We start from the raw sequence: 18,026 nt of genomic DNA on the forward strand, positions 1-18,026 counted from the left end.
AATTGAGCTTGATGTCCCCTGCGACTATGGTCCCAAGCCCACAAGCCCAACAACTTACTCCCTCAGGGTAGCTGGCTGTGGCTAAGACGTTATCCTAACTATACCCCCAGTTAGTTCTATTTATATGGACATTCTTAGAGCACATAAAAAAAAATATATATAGAAATATCATCTGCCAAACTTATACATGGTCATGGGTATAGTCCCTTTTGCCTAGACACACCTGATCATTCATCGTGTTTACCTATGTATCTACCCATAGATTAATGTTTGTTTTTATTGATGATGCAGGATTGCGCATGTAAAAGTCTATCTTTGTTGTCTGTACCTCTTGTGCATCTCTCTGTGTCTTTCTTTTCCTTGGTGTTACTGTGTTGGTCACTCACTTTTGGTATAATGCCTTTCCCTTCACCCAAATCATTACTTGTCTCTTATTTATCTAGCAATTTTCCCTTCCCTACCCTCCCATCCCTGTTACCCAAAAAAGAAAGTTTCCTTCCGTATGTAAACCTTTCCTTGACTTTTTACAATAGTGGACTAATACAATATTTGTCCTTTTGTGATTGACTTATTTCACTCAGCGTAACATCCTCCAAGTTCATCCATGTCAGGGGGTGTTTCACAGATTCTACACTATTCTTTAGTGTTGCATAGTATTCCATTGCATGTATGTACCATAGTTTGGTTATACATTCCTCTGTTGATGGGCACTTAGGTTGTTTCCATCTCTTTGCTATTGTGAATAGTGCTGTGATGAATGTAGGTGTGCGTGTAACTGAATCAAAATGATTCTTATTGCTTTTTCTATTTTTATCAGTTATTCCCTTGAGGGTGAATCAGAGAAATGTGCTGAACATATGGATGGGAAACAACAGCATTTCTCAAAGAGGAAGCACAAAGAAACATTTTCTCCCTTTACTTACTAGGTTGCCTTTATTTAACATTCTGAAGAATGATTTTCTGAGTTCAAGGATCATATTTAGATCTATTCTAGCAAAGAAAACACCCCAGTTTCACAACTAAGATGGCTAAAAACTTTCTGTAGCTAATCAGACCATTTCCAAGCTAGGAAGAACTTGTGGGATTTTATCTGTTCTTTTACAGGGAGTAGAATGTACTTAGGCCAGGGTACTTTTATCTTACTGCAGAGGTATGAAAATGCTGCCTAAACAAAACAGGAAGGCTCACCAAATAAACATATTGATGAAATGAGACTAGCACTCTTAAAAGTATTAAGTGCTAAATAGGCTACATCATCAGAAAGAATTTTTACTCAAGGTTTGCTTGAAATCTTTTACATTAGTCTATAATAGACAAATATTCAATGAGAGCATCAAGTTAAGAAAAGATAATTTGGGAACTAGAGCCAATTCCTAATATTATATACAAATATAAAACATATATACTATTATAGACTGACTTGTGTCTGCCCTCATCCCCCCAAGTATTTGTTATAAATCTAAACCCCTATACCTGAGAATGTAATCCCATTTGGGAATATGATTTTCTTTGTTGTATGAATGAGACCATATCAGTGTAGAGTGTGTCTTAAGCCAATCACTTCTGCTATAAAAAGAGCAGATTAGGCCCAGAGAAGGAAATACACACCACATGAAGATCTCCAAGAACTGAGGAACAGAAGCTGGAAAGAGACAAGGACATTCCCCCAAAGCACACAGAGAAACCTTTCCCACTGGGCCAGTTGCCTGAATTTGGATGTGTAGCCTCTTAAATTGTGAGAAAATAAATTTCTGTTCATTAAAGCCATCCACTTGCGGTATCTGTTATAGCAGCACTAAGACACTACGACATACACATCTGTAACATTAAAAAACAAACCATGACGACACATTTTTGGCTCAAAGGTATATGCTTTCACATTACAGATCTCATTTTTCATCCTTAAGCAAAGCTTAGTATGTTGTTGTTGTTGTTATGTGCCGTCGAGTCAGACCCGACTCATAGTGACCCCTCCTTGGGTTTCCGAGACAGTATCACTACAGAAGTAGATTGCCCCATCTTCCAGAGGATACAGGTTTCTTTTTATATGCTTTTTATCTTTATTTTTGTCTCCCCTTATCAGTCTTATCCGTCAAAATCCCATGCTATCCTTTAAGAATCATCGTAAATACTTCTCCATCAATGACTGTCTCCCCAATAATTAGAATTAACCAGTACTCAACAATTTATATTTGTATTACTACCTAGCTAAAAGCCCCAAAATGCTAAACTTCTTGGGACATCATTTGAAAAAACTTTTACATGAAATGAAGTCATCACCACTTTCCAAAGCAAGAGTTTAGAAAAGAAGCCAGAGTCATCTGACGTCAACATAAGACTTCTGGAAAATACTGGAAAACTTGTCAGAAAGGTAATAAAAAGGAAAGACTGGATCTTAGTTGCTGGGGAGTTTCACTAACAGTTTCATAAATTATATCTCAACATTTAAAATTATATCTGATTTTTAACAACTTCTATCTGTGTCTACAGTTTCTTCTTCTTCCCCAGTGTCACATACCATCTGGTAAACATAGCAGCTGAAGATCCTGTTGGGTTTCTGTTCTATGTGGAGTACCAAGTCTCTGTCAAAGTAGACTTCATGGCTATATGTCTGTAATAATAATTAAAAAAAGTTAAATATAGTTTACATAACTATATACACAACTGTCACTAAAATGTCAACAGCACCTATGCTAGGGATCTTCAATGGAATGCAGGTATACACTTAAGAGGCAAAATCATTGCCAGAAAAAATGGTTTTTTTAAAAACCAAACTCATTGCTGTCAAGTTGATTCCAACTCATAGCGACCCCTCCTTGGGTTTCCGAGGCAGTATGTCTATGGAAGTAGACTGCCCAGTCTTCCTTTCAAGGAGTGGCTGGTGGGTTTGAACTGCCAGCCTTCTGGTTAACAGTCAAATGCCTTAGGCACTCTGCCACCAGAGCTCCCTATTTGTGGACAGGCAGATTATTTATGAGAAAGGTATTACAGAAAATATAGAGGATGAAAACTGCCCTAGATTCAGAAGTCTAAACCTAGGATTGATGGCCAAAACTACTACTATCTCATTGTGAGACCATGAGTGAGTTGCTAAACCTCTCAGGTTCTCCACTGATAAAACAAGGATTTGATAAAATATTATCTACTGTTCCTTGTAACTTTTATATTGTATAATACTCAAGTAGCCCTGGTGCCACAGTGGTTAAGAGCTTGGCTGCTAAACTGAAAGGTCAGCAGTTTGAGCCCACCAATGGTACTCAGAACAGCAAAGATTCCAAGAGTGCCCAAGAATCCTATATGCTTAGATATGGTGCCTACTAAATGATTGTGGGGATTCATGAAAATGTACCATTTTACTTTTAAAAATGCTACCAAACTTTTTTAAATGGAAGAAAATTAGAACTATGGTAAGGAAAAACACAGCCATGACTCAGGAAAAAAAACAAAGTCCTACTTTTCTTTAAGGTCACACTGGTAAGGAGGCATCCCCTGGGACAGCAAGGCTTAAACAATATTCATTTTGTCCTGCTTCTAGAATAATAATCAGCCAGGAGCTGACTGTGGAACAGACCATCAACTGCTCGTATGCACGTTAAAGCTGAAGTTGAAGACAATTAAAATAAGTCTAGGAGAGGCAAAATATGACCTTGATTATATCCCTCCTGAATTTAGAGACCATATAAAGAACAGATTTGATGCACTGAACACCCGTGACCAAAAACCAGAGGAATTGTGGGATGACATCAAGAACATCATCCATAAAGAAAGCAAGAGGTCATTAAAAAGATAGGAAAGGAAGAAAAGACCAAAATGGACGTCAGAAGAGACTCTGAAACTTGCCCTTGAATGGAGAGTAGCTAAAGCAAAGGGAAGAAATGACAAGATAAAAGATCTGAACAGAAGATTTAGAAGAGGAGTGTGAATAGACAAAGCCAATTATTATAATGAAATGTGTGCAAAGACCCGAAGTTAGAAAACCAAAGGGAAGAACATGCTCAGCATTTCTCAAGCTGAAAGAACTGAAGAAGAAATATAACACTCGAGTTGCAATATTGAAAGATTCTATAGGCAAGGATGTCATGCTTGGTAAGGTGGAGGGTCGACAAAAGAGGGGAAGGCCCTCAATGAGATGGATTGACACATCACTGACACATCGCTGTGGCGATGGGCTTAAGTATAGCAAAAATTCTGGAGCTGGTATGGGACTGGGCAGTGTTTCGTTCTGCTGTGCATAGGGTCGCTATGAGTCAGAGATGATGCACTGGCACCTAACAACATGGGCAAAATACTGAATGATGCAGGAGACATCAAAAGAAGATGGAAGGAATACACAGAGTCACTGTACCAAAAAGAACTGGTCGATGTTCATCCATTTCAGGAGGTGGCATATAATCAAGAACTAATGGTAATGAAGGAAGAAGTCGAGGCTGCATTGAAGGAACTGGTGAAGAACAAGGCTCCAGGAATTGATGGAATACCCATTTAGATGCTTCAACAAATGGATGTTACACTTGAGGCACTAACTCAGCTATGCTAAGAGATTTAGAAGACTGCTACCTGGCCCACTGACTACAAGAGATCCATATTTGTACCCATTCCAAAGAAAGGTGACCCCACAGAATGTGGAAATTATCAAACAATATCATTAATATCACATGTAAGTAAAATCTTACTGAAGATAATTCAAAAACAGTTATAGCAGTATACTGACAGAGAATTTCCAGAAATGCAAGCTGGATCCAGAAAAGGATGTGGAATGAGGGATATCATTGCTGATGTCAGATGGATCTTGGGTGAAAGCAAAAAATACCAGGAAGATGTATGCTTATGTTTTATTGACTATGCAAAAGCATTCAATTGTGTGGATCGTAATAAATTATGGATAACATTAAGAAGAATGGGAATTCCAGAATACTTAACGTTACTCATGAGGAACCTGGACATAGATCAGGAGGCTGTTGTTCGAAAAGAACTAGGGGATACTGCATGGTTTAAAATCAAGGAGGGAGTGTGTCAGGATTATATCCTTTCATCATACTTATTCAATCTGTATTCAATCTGTATGCTGAGCAAATAATCCAAGAAGCTGGATTATACGAAGAAGAACGTGGCATCAGTATTAGAGGAAGACTCATCAACAACCTGCGATACACAGATGACACAACTTTGCTTGCTGAAAGTGAGGATGACTTGAAGCACTTACTGATGAAGACTGAAGACTACAGTCTGCAGGATTGATTACATCTCAATATAAAGAAAACAAAAATCGTCACAACTGTATCAATAAGCAGCATCATAATAAATGGAGTAAAGACTGAAGTTGTCAAAGACTTCATATTACTTGGTTCTACAATCAACACCATGAAAGCAGCAGTCAAGATATCAGACGATGCATTGCATTGGGTAAATCTGCTGCAAAAGATCTCTTGCAAGTGATAAAGAGCAAAGATGTCTCCTTGAAGACTAAGGTGTCCCTGACCCAAGCCATGGTATTTTCAGTCGCCTCTTATGCACGTGAGAGCTGGGCAATGAATAAGGAATACTGAAGAAGAGTTAATGCTTTTGAGTTGTGGTGTTGGCACAGAATGCTGAGAGTACCATGGGCTGCTAAAAGAACTAACAAATTTGTTTTGGAAGAAGTACAGCCAGAATGCTCCTTTGGAAGCAAGAAATTTTGTCTCACCTACTTTGGTCATTGTTGTCAGAAGGAACCATTCCCTGGAGAAGGATGTTATGCTTGGTAAAGTGGAGGGTCAATGAAAAAGGGGAAGGCTCTCAACAAGATGGATTGACACTGTGGCTGCAACGATGGGCTCAGGTATAGCAAGGATCATGAGGATGGCACAGGACTGGGCAGTGTTTTATTCTGCTGTACATGAGTTGCTATGAATCAAAGATGACTCGATGGCACCTAACAACAACAACAACAGAACATTAATAAGACGCAGCTCTGGTAGGACAATGACGAAGATACCTGACTGCTAACCAGAAGGTTGCTGGTTCAAGCCTACCAGCCACTCTATGGAAGCAAGAATGGGCAATCTACTTCTGTAAAGTTTTACCGCCTCGGAAACCCAATGGGAGTTGCTATGAGTCGGAATCTACTTGATGGCAGTGAGTTTGATTTTTTCTTAATAGAATAGAAACTCTTTCATGTGGTCACTGGTACAGGTAAGTCTGGGCTGACATGAACACAGTGACACCTGCAACATATGTAACCTATAAAGAAAACTCTTGTAATTTTGGATGCTACTTACCACATCCCATGACTCCACTAATGGAATGCTTTTAAGTAAAGTTCCATATTCATTACAGTGAAAATCCAGGTGAGCTTTTCCTTCAGCATCGAGTTGAGTAACAGCTACCACAGAGAGCAAATCCAACTCATCTTCATAGTCCACAATTTTGAAAGTCTCAGGGGATAGGTAGATAAATCAAAGGAAAAAAGGGAGAAAATCCAGTTACTCAGTTAGGATTATTCCTAAATTTGTAGTTTAAGTATTCTATTAGTTACACAATATGGTAGAAGGAAGAATGAATAGGAAGGAGAAAAGATAAAAATATTATCTCTACTTATATGGCCAGTAAAAGATCAGCCTCAAGATTTTCAAGGGTTAAGCAGTATCCTATAGAAGTTTTCACAAACAGAACCAAATCTATTTACAAAGATCTCAAAGTATAAACAAAATTCTCTACAATGACAGCAAACCAGAGCTTTTCCAAAATCAAAAGAGGTATTCCACTATGACCTCTGACATGTGTATTTACTGATTGATTCCCAGAGAAGACTAAATAGATGAAGCTCAGTTTTGGTATCTAAGGACTGCCAAAGAGCTCTGAAGGTTCTCACACAAAACAGCATAGTAATTTCAAAAAAGACTGACAGCCATCACATTCTTTTATGACTCTGCTTGCTATTCTTTTAAAATACCTTTTTGGTTACCTAAAAAGAGCAAAAACGGCTGCTTATACTTAGGGAGAATATTGTTGTTGTTGTTGTTGTTATGTGCCATCGAGTAGGACCCGATTCATAGTGACCCCTCCTTGGGTTTCCGAGGCAGTATCACTACAGAAGTAGATTGCCCCATCTTCTTTCCAAGGAGTGGCTGGTGGGTTTGAACCACCAGCCTTTTGGTTAGCAGTCAAGTGCCTTAGGCACTACGCTACCAGAGCTCCCAGGGAGAATATTAGGAACTGAAATTCAACCCATGGAACAAGACTGCAACAAAAGAGGTTAGTTAGAAGTGCTAATGACTTTAGAGAGAAAATGTAACCCCCAAATCTGTCTGGGACCCCATTAGCCTCACAGAGGGATCAGATCAGTGCTGAGCCATGGGGATGGGCCACAGGAAGGCACATCTTGGCTGACTGCCTGGCACCAACCTTAAAGGCAGGCTCAGCAAGCTTCTCTTAATCACCACATACTAACTGGTCACTTACATTTGGCCAAATCACTTTTTAATCCATTTATATTTTCTGCCTTTAGCATCTCACAGCATAAAAAATTACATGGATTTAATTACCTGTGGTTCCTTTTTATTTACTTTTTTGCATTAATCTTACCCTGGCCAACTTTAAAAGGAGCTTTGGTGGTACAGTGGTTAAGGCATTCAGCTGCTAACCATAAGGTCAGTGGTTCGAATCCACCAGCTGCTCCGCGGAAGAAAGATGGGGCAATCTGCTTCCGTGAAGATTTACAGCCTTGTAAACTCAATGGGGGTCACTATGAGTCAGAATCAACTCAGTGGCAGTGAGTTTGGTTTTGGCCAATTTCAAAGGTGATCTTACTTGAATGTAGATTTAACAGATCTAAGCCACAAAAAGTTTTTGTTTTCTAATTTCTTGATATAGTACATCTCTTCACTACCACCCATTCACTCTTAATTGTTCTTGCTGCCTTTGGTAATTTTAGTATGCTTTATTTGAATCAGTTTTATATAAAAAACAGGAAGTTTTCTGCTTTGTTCTCAATAGGTTTCTATGGCCCAAAAGAATAAATATTGTTTTTATTTTTTATAGCAGCCACATACTAGGCCACTTCTGACCTATTTTAAAAGTTTTACAAAAAAGATACTACACAAATCAACGATTCTTAGAAGGCTACACTAATATTTCTACATAAGAATGGCCTTATTAATACAAACAATATACAGTTATATAATCTAAACAGATTTAGAATTTGCAATGGTCATTTATTGAAGCATGAGCATTGTAAGTTGATTTAGTAAGTACTTCCCATGCCTCTCTAAAGGAAAAGGGTTAAAAAAAAGTATTAGCTCAGTGACTGACAATGCCAAGTTCAGGCCACAGGCCAAATTATTTTAACACACCCTGTTCACTCCTTCCTCTCCCAGCCCATGAACATTCACAAACATAACCAAAAAATAAGGCAAAAGCTATGAAGTCATCAGGATATAACTCAAAAATTTTCTACTAAGATATTTTAGAAAGTATACATATTAAACCAATATGCTATTTTCAAATAATTTCACTCCTACAAACCTTTCTACAAAGAAAATTTTAGGAATAACTTCCATATGAAAAGAAAGGATGGTGGGGTTACATTAAATGAAATATCATAGAGAATCTTACCCAGTCAGCCTGCACATAACTGTCCACCTCAAACCCTACCCCGAACTCTGGGAAGAGTACTTTGAAAAATCCACAGTGCAAGTATACACTGGTTCTGTTTGTTATCTCTGGTTAAAGTAATACCTCTTGTTCTGGGTCATCATCCAGAAGGTTAAAATGTTTTTTTACTATGCGTCCAGAAGCTGTAACAGTGATTAAATTTTCATTCTATCATGTAGAGAAAAAGATATGACAAGTTTTAATTATATAACATCAATGGCAAAACTGCATTAACAAATTTGTTAAAACTACCAAACTCATCTTCAAACCCACAATTCTTTCCTCAACTGAGAAAATTCTGAATCAGATTACTGATTCTCCAAGTCAGTAAAAATGCTTTATTAAAGTTTTTAATGGTTAAAATGCCAGAATAGGCCAAAAAAAAAAAAAGTTAGAGGTTTGTTATTTCACTCACCCTGACTTTTGCCCTAGTACAACATTGCAAGAAGTCAAAAGTAGATCTGCTTTTAGAAATTTCTGTCCCTATCATTTTCTTCATGTTAATTTGTACATTAAAGGAAAAGTACAGTCTAGAGTCAAAGCATAGTGTGTGATAAAGATTTCAATATGACCCACCTCACCCTAACTTCAAACAATTAACTAGACCCAAAAGTTGATAATTCATCCAAAAAAAAAAAAAAAAAAAGACCAAATAAAAATAAGCAAAAGATAAACTCAATATAACTAACTCTTTTCAAATCTCATATGTACATGATATGAGACTGGTTACCCAAGTAGACACTCAAATGCAGTAGTATTTATATTTTCATATAAAAAGATAATAATATACAAAGGATTTTAAAGTCTGCCTTACTTTGTTCTTCTCCCTGTTGGCCAAAATGACAAAATCTTCAGAGATCTGATGTTGGAAATTATTATTTTCTATTTCACTTAGCTTTAAAACTCTAAAAAGGGAAAAAGAATTTTAAGAACCTAAGACTTAGTGTGTACCATCAAGTGCCAAAGTCAGCCAATAAAAATTATATTAACACTTAGCTCTTTTTCCCTCCTGATTAGTATGTAATGTTAATTTGTCTGATCACTTAAACATCCATAAATTCCTTCAAATTCAGAGATTTTGTTTTTCAAACAGAAAAATGTAGAAACTGTGACAAAAGGTGCTACTAAAATAGATAATGAAGCAGCTTGCTCAGGCCTATGCCATCGTCCAAATGGGTTTAAGAAATGTTACTCTGAAGAACCTTATTTTTGTTGTTCTGCAACATGCCTTTCCTGTTTCTGCTTTAACAATGGCATTACAGTCTATAAGTGCATTTTTATTTCTGAAGATAAAACGCTGTATCTATGAACAACATTTCAAGTTCAGCAGAAGACAGATTTGGATCAGCAATTAAATCAAAACCAAGAGTTTTCATGATAGAGTAATATTTAAACATCAACTGATTATATATATATATATATTTTTTTTTTCCCTCCCCCCCTTAGGATTATATTTAAAGATTTAGGTTTCTGAGTGTACACAGACTCATAGGATCAAGATTACTAAGCAGGAGAAAATAAAATAACCTGTTCATCACCCACACAAATCTGTTCACATCAGTAACAAGCTTCAAAAGTACAATGTTGTCAAAGCTCAGAATCTCAAATGCAGCCAGAGGAAATAGCGAGGGTGAAGTAGCCACTGTGGCCAGGGAAAGCTAGAGGCCTTAGAGTTACCAGAAACAAAGAAATCAGATTATGTTTTAGAAAACTCTAATAGTTATCTTAATTAGTGTCAATGTTGAAACATATCTATCTTTTGAGACCTGGCAAAAGAGTACACTGAATCCATTCTTTGCAGATCTTATTTTCTTAAACTCAAGCTGGTATAAATACAGGTAGTAACAAATGTTAAAAGTAAGGTTTACTAAGGTGAAACTATACTTCAAAGTTTTTTGTAAACGGTCATAACCTTATCTCATTACATCCTTTTACCCTCCTTTTAATAGATACAGGGAGACAGACTATCCTAAGGCTTTAAGGAATAAAGAAGGCAAAGCCTCCTCTTCTTGTCCCACAAATACTTACTGAGCACCCACTCTGTGCCAAGCATTGTGCTCACTCAGTGCTGGTGTTACACGTGTCAGCAAGACAGACTCTTTCCCTATCTTTATGGAGCTTATGATGCAAAGCTAGATATTTAAACAGATACTCACACAAACAACCAATTAATTAAAATTGTGATAAGTGCTACAGAAGAATGCACAGTGGGGCAATGATAATAGGACCGAGGCGCTAAATCTAACAACAGTAATCAGGGAAAGTCTACATGAAAAAAAAAAGTCATTTAAGCTGGGGCATAAAACTTGAATAGAAATGAGGAAGGGAACAGGTGGGGGAGACCTCCAATAGAAGGAATAGGTCCTTAGCTTTCTGAAAAGACAGCATGACTAGAGTAAGTTGAGTGGCAGGAGGGTCTTTCAGACCATATGCTAAAGATATTTGTCTTTATTTTAAGAGAAACATGAACCCATGAAAAGGTTCCTTAACGTAGTAGAGTTGCTTGTATAGGTTTTTATATTTATGTTTTTCAACATCACTCTGGCTGCTGAGAGGAAAAAAGACTTAGAAAGGGCAAGACTGGATTCTAGGAGCCTTGTATATAGGAAATTATTGTAGTCAAGGCTAGTGATGACAGTAGCTTGACCAAGATGGTGACAGTTGACAAGGGCAGACATTGTTGTACTGTGATGGTTTGTGTGTTGCTGTGATGCGAGAAGCTATCCCACCAGTATTTGAAATACCAGCAGGGTCACAGGTTTTAGTGGAACTTCCAAACTAAGACAGACTAGGAAGAAAGAGGAGGTGGTCCACTTGTGAAAAAATTAGCCACTGAAGATTTCTGACAAGAATAGGGAGACAAGCTACACAGACCCTCTACAACAAAGAAACAAGAAACTAATTGAATCAGGTACAGAAGACAATCCTGGAACCCTGAGCTTTTAAGGGAAGGATAAAGAACTGTATTAAATACCAACTAGTAGAAGAAAATGAACAAAAACAGTGAATAAGGAGACACACGGAGCTGTGGACCTCTGACTGCCTGACACTGTGGCCATTTGGAACAGCTAAGTGGCACTCCTGTCCAGGCAGCAACCTGCCGATCGGCTCCATTTGCTGAGGGCCGCATGGGCTACCACACTTACAGCTGACAACAGGGATGGGGAAAAGCTTTTGTGACCTTCATTTGTTGATGTGGCATGACTCAAAATGAGATGAAACAGCTGTAATATCCATTAATAACTGGAATGTGGGATACATGAAGTATGACTCTAGGAATATTGGAAGTTGTCAATGGAATGCATAAACATCAATATTCTAGGCATTAGTGAGCTGAAATGGATTGGAATTTGGCCATTTAGGATTGTACAATCATATGGTCTACTATGCAAAAAAAAAAAAAAAGCAACAACCAAACTCATTGCCATCGAGTTGGTCCCCACTCACAGTGACCCTGCTTTAGGTTTCTGAGGCAGTATCTCTACAGAAGTAGACTGCCCAGTCTTCCTTCCAAGGAGTTGCTGGTGGGTTTGAACTGCCAGCTTTCTGGATAGTAGTCAAATGCCTTAGACATTACGCCACCAAAGCTCTGGAATGAAAAACTGAAGAGGAATGGTCATCATCATCATCTCTTTAAAGTGTTAAAAAGCAAAGATGTCACTTTGAAGACTAAGGTTCACATGACCAGACCCATGGTATTTTCAATAGTCTCATTTGCATGTGACAGCTGGACAATGAATAAGGAAAACCACAGAAGAAATGATGCATTTGAATTGTGGTACTGGTGAATCAAAGAGGAAGAAATTGAAGATTTTAACTATCTTCTGCAGTCTGAAATTTACCAAATACACAATCAAGATGCATTGATAATTACTAGTGACTGGAATGTAAAAGCAGCTTTGGTAGCTGGAAAATATGTCTTTGGTGATAGAAACAATGCCACATATCACACGACAGAATTTTTCAAGACCAGAAACTTATTCATTGCAAATACTTTTTTTTAACAACATAAATGGTGACTATACATGTGGAACTCACTAAATGGAATACACAGGAATAAAATCAACTACATCTGTGGGAGGTAATGATGGAAAAGCTCAGTATCATCAATCAGAACAAGGCCAGGGGCTGACTGTATAACAGACCATCAAATGCTCATGTGCAAGTTTAAGTTGAAGCAGAAGAAAATTAGATAACGTCCACAAGAGTTAAAATACAACCTTGTATATATACCACCTGAATTTAGAGACCACCTAAAGAATAGATTTAATGCATTGGACACCTATGACCAAAGACCAGACAAGCTGTGGAATGACCTGAACATCTTCAAATATAAATAAAGCATAAGGTCATTAAAAAAGCAAGCAAGAAAGAGAAGACCAAAAGAAACTGAAACATGTTCTTGAATGGAGAGTAGGTAAAGTGGATGGAAGAAATGATAAAGTAAAAGATCTGAATAGAAAATTTCAAAGGGCAGGTTAAGAAGCAAAAGTAAAGTATCATAATAAATTGTTCAAAAACCTGGCACTAGAAAATCAAAAGGGAAAAACACAATTGGCAGTTCTCAAGCCAAAAGAATTAAAGAAAAAAATTCAAGCTTTCAAGTTGTGATACTGAAGGATTCTATTGGCAAATATTAAATGATGCAGGAAGTATCAAAAGAAGATGGAAGGAATACACAGTGTCACTGTATCAAAAAGAACTGGTCTATGTTCAACCATTGTAGGAAGCAGTGTCTGATCAAGAATCAATGCTACTGAAGGAAAAAGTCCAAGATGCGCTGAAGGCACTGGCAAATAAAAAGGCTCCAGTAATTGACAGAATACCCATTGAGATGTTTTAACAAATAGATGCAACACTGGAAGCGCTCACTTGGTTATGCCAAGAAATTCTGAAAACAGGTAGCTGGCCAACTAACTGGAAGAGATTCGTATTTGTGCCATACCAAAAAAGGTGATCCAGCAGAAAGCAGAAAATATTGAATGGTATCATTAATATCACATGCAAGTAAAATTTTGCTGCAGGTAATTAAAAAATGGCTAAAGCAGTATATTGATAGGAAACTGTCAGAAATTCAGGCCGGATTCAGAAGAAGGTATGGAATGAGGGGGGAATATCATTGCTGATGTCAGATGGATCTTGGCTGAAAGCAAAGAATCCCAGAAGGATGTCTATCTGTGTATTATCAACCATGCAAAGGCACCGACTGTATGAATCATAACAAATTATGGGTAACATTGTGAAGAATGGGAATTCCGGAACCTTTACATAGACTGATGTAGTCATTTGAATAGAACAAAGGGATACTATATGATTTAAAATCAAGAAAGGTGTGTGTCAGGGCTGTATCCTTTCACTATACTTACTGAATGTGTATGCTGAACACATAATCTGAGAAGCTGGCCTGTATGAAGAAGAACATGGCATCAGGAGAGGAGGAAGACTCATTAATGACCTGTAACCTTGCTTGCTGCAAGTGAAGGAGACTTGAAGCATTTACTGATGAAGATCAAAGACTACAGCCCTCAGTATGGATTACACCTCAACAGAAAGAAAACAAAAATCTTCACAGTTAAACCCATAAAAACATCATGATAAATGGAGAAAAGACTGAAGATGTCAAGGATTTCATTTTACTTGGATCCATAATCAATGCCCATGGAAGCAGCAGTCGAGAAATGAAACAACATATTGCTTTGGGCAAACCTGCTGCAAAAGATCTCTTTAAAGTGTTAAAAAGCAAAAATGTCACTTTGGAGACTAAGGTTCACATGACCAGACCCATGGTATTTTCAATAGCCTCACTTGCATGTGAAAGCTGGACAAAGAATAAGGAAGACCTCAGAAGAAATGATGCATTTGAACTGTGGTACTGGTGAAAATTACTGAATGTGCCATGGATTGCTAGAGGAATGAACAAATCTGTACTGTAGGAAGTACAACTGGAATGCTCCTTAGACTTCACCTCTTCTACTCTGGACAGGTTATCAGGAGGGACCAGTCCCTGGAGGAGGACATCATGCTTGGTAAAACAGATGGTCGGTTAAAAGAAGGAAAACCCTCAGTGAGATGGACCAACACAGTGGCTGCAATAACAGCACAAGCATAACTGATTGTGAGGATGGCACAGGACCGGGCAGTGTTTTGTTCTGTTGTAGTAGTCACTATGGATCAAAACCGACTTGACAGTACCTAACACCAAGAAATATTTAGTAGCAAAATGAACTGGACTGACAGGATTTATGGTGTATATGTGTGTGAGAAAGAGAATATATGTGAGTATATAAGTGCACATATATTGATGAAAGACCAGAAGTTAAGAAGGTGTCAAGGGTGATCCCATACTTTTCGTGTGAGTTTACATGAGAGGTTTGGGTTAGAGAAGTAAATTTTGGAGTTTTGGTGTATAGGCAATCTTAGAAGCCAAGGGAATAAATACAATCAGGCAGAAGGGATGTAGAATGAGCATAATGATGCACAGTATTTCCTTAAAAGAATGTATGGTATTCATTAGAGGTTTTCTGTAATGTTTCTTCCAGTGGGATAAGAGAAAATGTAGCTTTTGAGAAATAACTAGTCAAGGGGTTTGCTGATCCATAAAAACTCAAGGGCAGCTTGAATCTGAGTGAAAGGAAACATTCCAAAAAAAGCAAACCCACTGTCATTGAGTCGATTATGACTCACAGCAACCCTACAGGACAGAGTAGAATTGCCCCATAGGGTTTCCAAGGCTATAAATCTTTACAGAAGCAGACTGCCTCATCTTTCTCTTGTGGAGCAGCTAGTGGGTTCAAACCTCCGACCTTTTGCTTAGCAGCCTAATGCCTTAACCATAACAAATTATAACAAATTACCTTACCACGAGAGCTAAAGTGAATGTTGTTGTTGTTAGCTGTCATCAAGGGAACACTGACATACCAAAAATCACACCCCTGGATGGAGATTTAACATTGCAATGAGACATGGTAAGGACCACCATCTTTTTATTCCTTACTGCCCCTGCTTAACCTGTAATAATCATGTGAAATTCTAAGTATAACATGATTCTGATATAATCCTTACCCTATAAAAGAAAATTGGAAAGCACCTAAAGGCAGGCAGAATCTGAGGGAATTCCTCTCTCTGTCTCAGCTCCTGCACTAACTTAATAAAGGCAATATTCTGTGCTCCTCACCTCAGTCTTTATTGGCTTTAGTCACTCTGTGCAATGGACCCAGCACTTGGCAGGTATCAAGAGGGCCTAAGTTGCATTAATTGTTTAATCCAACAATTGAAGGCTGGCTAGAGAAGGAAGAGTGTGAAAGAATACTAAGAAAGACACATCAGTGAGAAAGAAAAAAATTCAGCAGAGCTGTGGTATCAGGGAAGGAGCTCTGGTGGTATAGTAGTTAAGGCATTTGTCTAGTAACCAAAATGATGGTTTGAACCCCCCAGCTGCTCTGCAGAAGAAAGCTGGGACAGTCTGTTTCCATAAGGATTTACAGCCTTGGAACCCAATGGGGTTTACTATAAGTTGAAGTTGACTCGATGGCAGTGAGTTTTTTTTTTTTTTTTTTTTTTTTAGGTGGTGTCAGGGAAACCAGATGAAGAGTGACTCAAGGAAAGAGAGGTGAATTGTTAATGCTGCTGAGGAGGGCAGGGGTATTCTGCATTCTGAAAGCAAACAAAATAAAGCTTCAAACAACATGCTACTTCTGTGGAAAGGCTGTCTTTCAGAACAAGAAGAATTTATTTTTTTCTCTCATTAATCCTGGAGAATTTAATTAAGACCTGGTGAGAAAGGGCTAATCTGTAATCTCTTTTAATCCGTATCATCTGCGGTGTAGTAAATTACTTAGTGTGGCTTTTCTACCCATAGGTCTTTGTAAACTCCAAGGTGGGAATTGCTATTAGCAACTGAGGAGATCCTGATCGCTAAAGTCATCCACCTGGAGTATTTCTGTTGGGAGTGGCACAAAACAATGTTCTGGGAGGTTCCCAGTCTCTCTCAGGTGCTTAGAGTTCTGATGCTATGATTGGCTAGTTTGGCCACTCTGCCAAGCTCAAAAGGAGGCCTCCTAGAGGCAGAACTCTCTCTGACTGCTGGTTGAGGAAGACATGCTGCTGAAAGAGACATGCGCTCCTGAAAGAGACACGTGCTGCTGGGAAAGAGACGCAAGAGACACGCGTTGCTCAGTAAGACACTGAGGGACATGCACTCCTGGGGGAGAGACAGTGGGCTGGGAGAGAGACTGAGTGTTTTTCCTGAACTTGAATTGTAACCTGGTGCTTCCCTAGTAAACTCCATAATCTGTGAGTTCTGTGTGGCCACTGCAGCGAATTATCAAACCCAGGAGAGAGGTAGTGGGTGCTCTGGGAGGAACGGTTGGAGAAAGGGCTGGAGGGAGGCAGCATGTCTGGCCTTCTAGGACTAGGCCTTGGGCTATTGATGGTGATTCTGTCTTGCTTTTGTGGGATTAGAGGAGGTCAGAACATGTGGCCTCCTTGCCCTTTTTGCATCATCCATCAAGGAATTTACTCAGATGTAACATATATAAACAGTAGTGATAAGGTGGAAAGAAAATAGTCTGATTTTCCAGATGCCAGTCTCAGAGGAAGCACCCTACAACAAGGTAATTATATCCATAATTGGCTCAACAGCTAGCTTACAAAACTAGGCCAATAAATGCTACCGAATGATACTTTTAACTTTAAAGTAACTTTAAAGTTAATACTTACTTGACCTGATTTGGGCCAACATGTATTATTCTACCAGAGGCATCAGGATGAAAATAGATCCAGTCAGATTCTAGAGAACAACACTCCATTTCCTGGATTCCATTTTTTGCCTGAAGTTGGGAAAAAATACTGAAGATGAAAATTAAGTGAAAAATCAAGTAATTTTTCAAATCTAATACTAATGATAGGTCAGTATGTCAAAGGCACAAGAAAGAGAAAATATTAATCAGTTTAACTGCGACATTTATGAGGGCTAAATTACCAAGTCCAAATTTCAGAAATCTAAAACGTTTAACTCAGAAATTTCATAGATTTAGTCTGTATGACACATTACACCTCACAGATAACAACAATATAGTAATATATCTTAAGGACCTACTACTCTGTGTCAGGCACTGCACTAGATACTTGATAGCCACTATTTTATTTGATCCTCACAACACTCAAAGCAAGTATTGTTACACCCCTTTTAAGGATGAAAAGAAATCATTTGGCCAAGGTTTTGTACCTACTAATCAGTAGATTGGTCCTAGAGGATGGCCTCAGTCCTAAGGCAGTCACCTGCCAAGCACAAGGCTGGCGGTTCAAACCCACCAGCTGCTCCCCGCCAAAGGCGCTCTGGTAGGGTAGTGCCTAAGACACTTGACTGCTAACCAGAAGGCTGGTGGTTCAAACCC

General features: G+C 38.4%; 1 protein-coding gene across 1 annotated transcript in view; it reads right to left on the minus strand.

Moving 5' to 3' along the window:
- Window positions 1-2,464: 2,464 nt before the first annotated feature.
- The window catches only part of DCAF17 (DDB1 and CUL4 associated factor 17), a 39,887-nt gene continuing 24,325 nt past the window's right edge, over window positions 2,465-18,026 (minus strand). Inside the window, exons 10-14 of the mRNA XM_007943819.2 lie at window positions 17,350-17,459; window positions 9,446-9,536; window positions 8,716-8,799; window positions 6,258-6,413; window positions 2,465-2,611 (exon numbers count right to left, since the gene is read on the minus strand). Coding sequence (XP_007942010.1) covers window positions 2,465-2,611; window positions 6,258-6,413; window positions 8,716-8,799; window positions 9,446-9,536; window positions 17,350-17,459 — 588 coding nt within the window. The remainder of the gene's footprint in view (window positions 2,612-6,257; window positions 6,414-8,715; window positions 8,800-9,445; window positions 9,537-17,349; window positions 17,460-18,026) is intronic.

Source organism: Orycteropus afer, unplaced genomic scaffold (assembly GCF_000298275.1).
Source record: "Orycteropus afer afer isolate SDZICR_OR568_19922 unplaced genomic scaffold, OryAfe1.0 scaffold00001, whole genome shotgun sequence".
Taxonomy (NCBI): Eukaryota; Metazoa; Chordata; class Mammalia; order Tubulidentata; family Orycteropodidae; genus Orycteropus; species Orycteropus afer.